General features: G+C 40.4%; 1 protein-coding gene across 5 annotated transcripts in view; it reads right to left on the minus strand.

Moving 5' to 3' along the window:
• NFX1 (nuclear transcription factor, X-box binding 1) overlaps positions 1-8,114 on the minus strand; it is an 88,314-nt gene extending 80,200 nt beyond the window's left edge. For 2 of the 5 annotated variants that reach the window (XR_012053961.1, XM_072924223.1), the window contains exon 1: positions 7,880-8,050. Coding sequence is in view for 4 of the 5 variants with exons in the window: in XM_072924223.1 (XP_072780324.1) it covers positions 7,880-7,904 (25 nt within the window). In the remaining variant the exon portion in view is untranslated. Of the gene's footprint in view, positions 1-7,879 lie in introns of all 5 variants that reach the window. The other 3 variants (XM_041714620.2, XM_041714618.2, XM_072924224.1) reach the window with 3 other exon arrangements.
• Between the last annotated feature and the right edge of the window lie 1,112 nt (positions 8,115-9,226).

Genomic DNA, 9,226 nt, shown 5'->3' on the forward strand with positions numbered 1-9,226 from the left:
ATTTTCTCACAAGAATCATCTGTAAGGGAACCCTCCTGCTCTTTCATACTGATCACATATACTTTTTCTTATTATTTTCCCAAATTATTGATATAATAATTATCAAAAATATTGATAATTACAATTTTATTAGCACGAATCACATCCATTTATCACAATCAAAACCTTTAACAGGCTTTCCAGAAGGGTAGTTAATACCCCATGTCTGCCAGTGTCCAAGAGGCAACTGGACAGCACGCTCAATATGCTTTAACTTTTAGTCAGTCCTGAAGTGGTCAGGTCTGGATTCAATGATCATTGTAGGTCCCTTCCAGTTGAATTATTCTATCATTAGGACTGCAGAACCCTAGTAGGCACCAGCATTAGGCTTATACGTATGAAAGAATCTGGACTGAAAGCATCTTCCCTAGAAACATTCTATTTTTCTCAGCATATGTATCCTGTGCAAAGAATTGCAAATGTAAAGTTGTCCATTTTATTTTATACAGCTACGCTTACTTCCAGTTTCCCCAGTGTTAAGCCAGTTTCTTTCCTATCACTAATAAAGAGCAGTACGTTTGCAAACTATGCACTATAATGCTAATGGCAGTCACTCAGTATAGACATCTTAAGTTTCACACATTCTGATCTGAAAACAGAATGCAATCCTACAATTACATGCAAACCTTATTTGAAACAATCAGTTTTATTAGCTGTTTTAATTTTTCTTTTGTATACTCTAAAGTCTGATGGATAGATAAAGTTTAATAAAAACAGATTTTGCAGAACCCACAGAGCTTGCCTCTAAAAAGCATATTCTATTTTTAAAGACCACTCTTTCTTTGGTTATGAGATGCGGTATGTAAAACGAATGAAGGAATTACAGTCAGATTGACCTTTGAGCATGGCCTCCAAGAAATCTAACCAGGATTTGAAATGAAACTGTGGAAGTAATATTTTGAGAGCACTTTTCAAATAATCTGTTAAAATCTGCAGAAAAAAATGAGAAGGGATTCAAATATTTAAAAGCATCTCCAAAATATGAATAATTAATTATAACTTTTTACATCAATAAGATTCCTATTCTTGCTGTCAGCTTCTACATAATGAAGAAAATTCCAGAGTGGTGCATTCTACTAAAACTGATTTCTGTCTGTCAAGACAAGAAACTGCAAAATAAATGTACAAGTGTAATAATAAGTAGCTGACACTGGCTGAAATTGTGTCTGACATGCTTATACATACATACACAAAAATTAACAGTAAAAGGGGTGCCCGAAAGCTAAAGTCAAGCCTGTATTTCTAAAAAATAAACACAGAATATCATAGTACCCTTAGAAAAAACTTCTGTATTGTCTCACCCCTATGCCTGAGAATAACAGGGAACAGATGCTCCTAGGAGTTACGCTAAGGCACATGGAGGACAGGGAGGTGATTTGAGACAGTCAGCACAGCTTTACCAAGGATAAGTCCCACCAACATAGTGGTTTTCTATGATGGAGTGACTGCATAAGTGGACAAGGGAAGGGCTGCAGATATTATTTATCTGGACTTTTGTAAAGACTTTGATAGGGTCTCCCCCAACATCCTACTCTCTCAATCAGAGAGATGAATGTACTATTAGGCAGACAAAAAACTGGCTAGAAAGTAACATCCAAAGAGTAGTGGTCAACAGCTCAGAGTCCTGATGGACTTCAGCAACAAGTGATGTCCCTCAGGGGTCTGTATTGCAACCACCGTTGTTTAATAACCTCATTAATTATATAGTCAAAGAGATACATTGCACCCTCCGCAAATTTGCAGATGCCATCAAGCTGAGTGGTGCAATTGACACAGCTTAAGAATGGAATGCCATCCTGAAGGACCTGGACAAGCTCAAGAAGTGGGCCCACAGGAATCTCATGAGGTTAAACAAAACCAAGGGCAAAGTGCTGCACCTGGGTCAGGGCAACCCCCAGTATCAAGAATGGCTGGGGGATGAACAGTCCTGCTGAGAAGACTTGGTGAGTGACAGACAGACATGACCCGACAGCATGTGTTCACAGCCCAGAAGACCAACTGCACCCTGGGCCACATCAAAAGTGTGGCCAGCAGGTCACATAAGTTGATTCATCCCCTCTACTCTGCTTTGAGTTCTCCACACCCGGAGTGCTGCATCTAGCAGTGCAGTCCCCAGCACATGGAAGACATCAACTTGTTGATTTGAAGCAAGTCTGGAGGAGGCCACCAAGATGGCTGGAAGGATGGAGCCTATCTCCTGTGAGGAAAGGCTAAGAGCATTGGATTTGTTCAACCTGGAGAAGAGGCTCCAAGGTGACCTAAGTGCAACTTTCCAGTACCTGAAGGGAGCCCACAAAAAAAAAAATGGACAGAGACTTTTTACACAGGCATGTAGGGACAGGACAAGGCTTCAAACAGGAAGAAGAGAGATTTAGGTTAGATATAAAGAAGAAAATCTTTACTGTGAAAGTAGTAAGGCACTGGAACAGGTTGCCCAAAGCAGCGGTCCCGTCCTTGGAAGTGTTCAAGTCCGCACTAGATGGGGCTCTGAATAAGCAGGTCTTGTGGAAGATGCCCCTGCCCATCACAAGGGGGTTGAAACTAAATGACTTTTAAGGTCCCTTCTAGCCCAAGCCAATCTATGATTCTATGATTTTAACATCCCTAGGAACTTGGGTTAGAATTAGAATGAAGCATATGAAAACAATATGGCTTCATGCATTAAACCCCTTCAACATTAACTACTAACAGAGACAGAATGCCCTGGCAAAGAGGTTATCCTTGTAAACTATATTTCAGAAAAATAATTTGGTAAGAACCCATTAAAAAAAAGAGGCAAAATAATAAGTACTCATCTCATTTTAATAAGTACAAGCTCATCTTCAAAAACAGACCCTTTTCTTGGAAACAGTACATCCAACAGCTTAGGTACTTTTTATGAATACATGACATTTGAAGGTGCCACTTAATGACATTATGCCTAAGTTCTAATTTTAGAACAGTTTCAGGAAGCTATATTCAATTAGATTTTTAAGAACCATTACATAATTTACTTTAATTTATATGAAGTTCATAATTAAAAACAAGTATAAGAGAAAAAATATATTGACAAAATTATTTTTAAAAATATAATAGTCCACAGAACAGCCCCTTAGGCTTCAGACTTAGTGCTTCTTTATTCTTAAATTAATTCAGCTTTAATTCCTAGACAGGAAGAACTGATTTCCTTCTGAAATTAGTTCAGAACTGATTTCCTTCCTTCTCCTTCCTTCCTATCAGTATAAAACTGGAAGGAAACAAACAATACTGATTATTACAATTCTTTCTAAATAGATATCAGACATCTTTAAACTGACTGCTCTTAATGAGATCTTAATGAGATACCCATAAATTCAGCCAGTGTCTTGCACTCTGTGCAAAAACAGTTTCTTCAGTACTGTGTGTTTAGCTCCACAATGCAAAAAGGATATGAAAATATTAGGTGTGTCCAAAGAAGGACAACAAAGATGGTAAAAGGACTAAATTACACGAGAAGCTGAAAATACTATCTTTGTTGAGCTTGGAGGAGACTGAGGAGTGACCTTATTGCTGCCTACAGTTTTCTCATGAGAGGAAGTGAAGAGCAGTTGCTGATTTCTTCTCCCCAGTGGCCAGTGATAGAAAGTGAAAGAAAGCTTAAAGCTTGGTCACAGAGAGGTCAGATTGGAGAGTGTCAGGAAAAACTTCAAATAAAGGTTGGTCAAGTATTGGAGAAAGCTTTATAGGAAATTGGTCATGACCCCAAGTTTTTTAGTATTCAAGAACTGTTTTAATAATGTGCTTAGATATTTAATTTTTAGGTTGTCCTGAGTGATATCAAGTATTTGACTCAATGACTCTTGATGAGTCCTTTTCCACTCAGAATATTTTATCAATAGATGTTCTATTTATATACTGTCTCTCACCTATAATACAATGCTAATTTTTCACGATGGATGCCTTTATTTTTAAAGCAATTCAAATAACCTATTCTTTCACCTAAAGGTAGATGACAGTAGAATGTGCACACAGCAATCTATTTGCATCAACATTACATATATCCAGACAAGAGATGATTTATCTGCACACAAAGTGCAAGTTAACATAGAAGACACTCCCTGCAGCTCTTAAAATGCCTGTATTAAACAGTACAACAACCACCCAAAAGAACAAAAGGAAAAAACCCCACAAACAAACAAAACCAAAAAAAACAAACAAAAAATTAATGGTCGATTATGGAAATCTAAGGCTTTCCCCATAGCACTGGAAGCTTTAAACCAACTACCAAGTTTACATTTTCTGTCTTCTCTGATCACTTTATACATTCACCTACAGCATCTTATCATTTTCAAGATGACACAGATTTACAAAATGTTGAATTTCTTCCTAAACACGAGTTACATTGTTTCAGGCTTAACAACTCAAGCAGTGCAACCCATTTCCAGGCAAAACAATCTGCATGCCCAAAACTCATTGTTTATTTCAACTGTATTAGCTCATGTCATAAAATATACACTCCCTTCCAACAACACTTGCCAGAAATTACTACAGAGTAACATGCAAAACCAGCCTAATCATAAAATTACAGAATGGCTCATTTTGAGACTTCTGTAGATAATCTAGTCCAAAAATTCTGCCCAAAAGGGGTCAGTTGCCCATAACTGTGACCAGCTGGATTTTGAGTATCTCCAAGGACAGAGAGGCCATGACCTCTCTCAGCAAACCATTCCAGTGTTATTATCATTCTCGCAGTAAGAAGGCTTTTCCTTGTGTTCAGCTAGAATTTTGTATGTTTTGTACCTGTAGCCCCTTGTCCTTTTGTTAGCATTCCAGAACACACATAATCACGGGATATGATTATATGCAGGTGCTTTTATTAAGAGCTCTGGGAATCAGGGGTACAAACCCAAATCTGACTCCAACATGGCTTTCGAGCTGAACGTATTTCATATTCTATCATTATATAACTTACATATTAATTATTAAACTTATATTGTTCTATTGTATACATTGACATGAGTTTCTCGTGATCTTTCTTAGGTCCCTGACCACAGTTTCTCATGATTATTCTTATGATTAAACAGTAATTAAATTTAATTACTAAACAATAATCACATCTAACAATTATATAATTTATCATGTACTAGCTACCCAGGTGCAGTTCTAGCAAGTACAAGTTCTTCATGTGCTTAGGGTATTTATTTTTCCAGGGCCTACTAAGCTTATTTTTCCTGTTAACCCTAAATCCCCATGATTTTAAAACCCTTTTACTATCACTTTAATTTAATATCACTAAGAAGAATCTGGTTCCATATTCTTTAGTCCCACCCTTTCAGTATTTGTACACAGCACTACTGTCTGGGACTTCTTACAAGTAAACATATTCAGCTCTCTCTATCTCTCCTCATGTGAGGGATGCTCCAATTCCTTAACCATCTTCATGGCCCTTTGCTGGACTCAGTCCAGTATGTACATGACCTCCTTGTACACAAGGAGCCCAGAACTGGACACAGTGCTCCAGAGGTGGCCTCATCTCACCTTTTCTGCGAAGCTATTTTCCAGCTAGCTAGTGCCCTGTGTATATTGGTGCAGTGTGGTGTTATTGTCTTTTTTGATATTGTCGTTTCATGTCCAATTCAGTGCATCTAGACTTTAAATGGAACTTTAAAGTTTTAGCCAGCCCATTTCAAGATGACATGTGAGAGAATTTGAAAGCAGGATTTCGTCGTAAGTAATTTCATTATCCTAACAAAAGGACCTACTACAGAATAGATTTTGCATATGAAAACAACATTTTAAGTTTTCACTTTCTTCTTCTCCCTTACAGTGGGCAGGCAATGTTTTATAGCAATTCCCTGATTATCTTCAGCTTAATGACGCATTGTACCTTGTATAACACTCAGCTGCCACTGTGATGGCAAAAAACCAAAACTACATTCAACAGCAATTACAGCAACTGATGAGAAAAAAATCCATTAACAGCTATTAAATACAATACATTTGGCCCTTGTAGGTGCACAGGGACTGAAACTAGAAAGATGCATCAATGTGAACAATTATTATACAATTGCCTTGCTGCTTATATTTTTTCCTCTTTGTCATTTCCCGGGTCTCAATAATTCTTCACTATTGACAAAATGTCTTGGATTAGCAGCACATCTCTAGTGACCCAAAACTGTCACTCTTCAACCCCCTGTTCTACTCTGAGAGCAGAAACATCTTTCAATGATAAGCTTTCAAAATCAGACACTTGCTCCATCCATGAAGTTGCAGTGCAAAATCCAGTTTCCATTCTAATACTGCACATGTACAACTCAAAACTTACCTATGAGATTTTTCTTGAGAGCACAAAAAATGACCCAACTCCAGAACTTAATCCCAAATACAATGTCTGTGCTACTTTGTTATGCCTTATTATAAGACAAGTGTAGAAATGGCGCCCCATCCAGACTTTACTGCTTTGCAATTTTTAGCCCAGTATATCTAAGACACTTTATTCCAATACATATATACTATACAAAAAGATTTCAAAATCAGAGTTGACCCACAGCCTGACAGCATAAAATATAAAAGACAAGAAAAAAATTGACTGCATCAGCTTTACTATGTCCCTGCTCTCTGTACCACATCCCAGGCCATTTCACCTCTGACAAGGCTGTCAGTGGACCCATTCATTCTCACACCACCAAAAAATGAACTCCTGTAACTTCTCCATCATGATAGGCAGGCTGCCAAGAACAGGGGATGCTATTAAGAACATTTGCTGTAGATAATCTTCACCTGAATTAACATCAGGATGCTGCAAAAATAGAGAATGATACTTTCTTCTTCACCCAAAACACAATAGTCCAGGATTTCCCCTCACAGGAATCCAACAACTATGAACAATGAAATTAGTCGGCTCATCAACTGACCTCAATGTGACATTGATTACCAGAGGTCTACTGCACTACAGTAAAATTAAGCAACATGATGAAAAAACTAAATGTCATTGATTACTCTCAGCAACACTGTTATTTCTAGATACATACTCATGACAAAATTACATAAGAGTTCTTCTATTGTTAAGTATCCAGAATACAGGATAAATCATTAAATGCAAGTCTGAAATATCGATCTTGAAAGGTTTCCTCCCCACTCCTCAGCAATCACAACCAAAAAACTAAAGTTAATCTGAACCTGCATCATACAAGCACGCACGGCAAAACAAAAGGAAAAATCTTTTCTTGCATGTTGCACTCAATCCCGGTCCAGGCCGTGTATCTAAGACGCTTTCCATCCGTGAGGCCCTGCCTAGATTCCTCAAAACACGTAGCACCTACTCTAAGCAGTAACCTCCTGCATGTCCAAGACTTCTACTCAGAGATCCCTCTGAGACCCCCTCAAAAAGACGCGGCTTTACAGTATCTCGTAGGCCTAAGACGTTGTCATTGTCACTGCTCTGTGTGGGCTGCCTGAAACCTGGGTTTCAAGGACATAGGTGGGCAGAGACAAACAGGTTTTCCAATAACTAAGTTCTTCTTTATGTATTTTCTCTGGTGTTACCAGAGACGTTACATTCGTTTGTCCCATACCAGGAACAAGCACGTTCCTCCTCGGGCAAAGTTCTTCCAAGCGGGCCCTGCGGCACAGGCGAGCCCAGCCATTTTAAGCGCCACAGGCACCGCCAAGGCCAGCCGGGCAGGGACGGGGCAGCAGCAACAGGTGGTGCCGCAGCCCGCGCCCTTCGACAAGCCAGCGTTCAATGGCGACCGCCCCGGCGCGACTTCCTACCCGCCAGTATCACTGGTCAGTGATGACTGCTCCTGCCCTTCACTAAACCCACCCAATCCTGCAGTCCCGGTCCTCAGTCCCCCTGCCCCAGAGCGGCAGCCACGCTCACCTGACCCGGGCCGCGCCTCCGCCATGCCAGCATCAACCCCACTCCGCGGTCCGGCGTCCCAGCTGCTGCGCACGCGCACAGCTTGCGCACGCACCACCGGCGGAGCCTTCTCTCCGCACGCAGCCGCAGCGCAGCGGCGAGCGTGAGGGCAGAGCCGAGCCGGGGGCGGGCTGAGCACAGGCAGGGCGTTGGGTTGCGTAGCGTTCTGTCTTCCGTAGGTGGTGCTTCTCCCGTCCCTGGAAAGAGGTGGAAGTCGGAAACCTTGTTTGATATCTCAAAGGAGGAAGAAAGGAAGACAAAAAGCAAAAAAGAAATGCTGACTCTGGCAATAAGTTGACCTTTTGTTTGGCAATCGGCATTTTGTCTCCAGCATTTCAGAGCCCGGCTGAGCGGGCCAAGAGCAGGAGGGTGGGTACAGGACAGCTCGGCCCTCTGTCTCCATGCATAAAAGAGGTGCTTTCTGTGGGCACAGGATAGAAAGCAGGGATCTGTTATCAGGCTGTCTTGAAGGAGGTAGCAGAGACATTAAAAAAGTCAACACAAAGATTCCCATACTACAGCTGGTGCTGCAGACATATCTTATGCTCCAGCTACAAACACTCCATAAAACTGCATGATTCGTCATAATGCGGGTTTCAGCACCAGAAACCATTTCATGATTCACATCTTCCTGCAGAGGTTTGCAGTGTCATGGTTACAGTGCATCTACTGAAGGCCTTGCAGAGCTGCTGATTTTTAGAGAGACTGCAGATTCTGTTCATAGTTCTGTAACATAAGCAGCTCTAAGAATGACACCTCAGGAACACTGCTGCTCACAGCCTGTCTGCATTTTAACCTCCACACCCCACCCTTCTAGTGAAGTTCTCAGTTCAAAGTTCCACTAGCTGCATAATGCTACTGTTCATTGTGGGCAAAGTTTATGGCTTCAAAGATCTTAAAGAACCTGCGGGTTATTGCAGAAACACTAGCTACTGAAATGCCTCCCAGACTCATGCCATTGCTGCAAGGGAAGCTTGCAAACCAGTATAGCAACGAAGACATTACATGATTTGACATGTATTTTGAATGTATATGAAGTGCTTTGTTATGTATAAACACGATGATCGTCTAAGGCTGCAAAGAAATGTATGTGTCAGTAACATCCTTTCAGAGATGGTGTGTGGTTTTCCTGCTGCTGTTAAGAAGCTTGCATTAGTCCTCTAGTTCCCATGGACTTCTCTGTCACTATTGTAAAGATGTGACCATAATACTCCTTTAGAACTACTACAAAATTTCAATACTGCTTTTCATGAATACCACAGCACTTCAGTATGCACACTCTTTTTTTTTGTTATCACCAAGAAACCA

Source organism: Taeniopygia guttata, chromosome 2, assembly GCF_048771995.1.
Source record: "Taeniopygia guttata chromosome 2, bTaeGut7.mat, whole genome shotgun sequence".
Lineage (NCBI taxonomy): Eukaryota > Metazoa > Chordata > Aves > Passeriformes > Estrildidae > Taeniopygia > Taeniopygia guttata.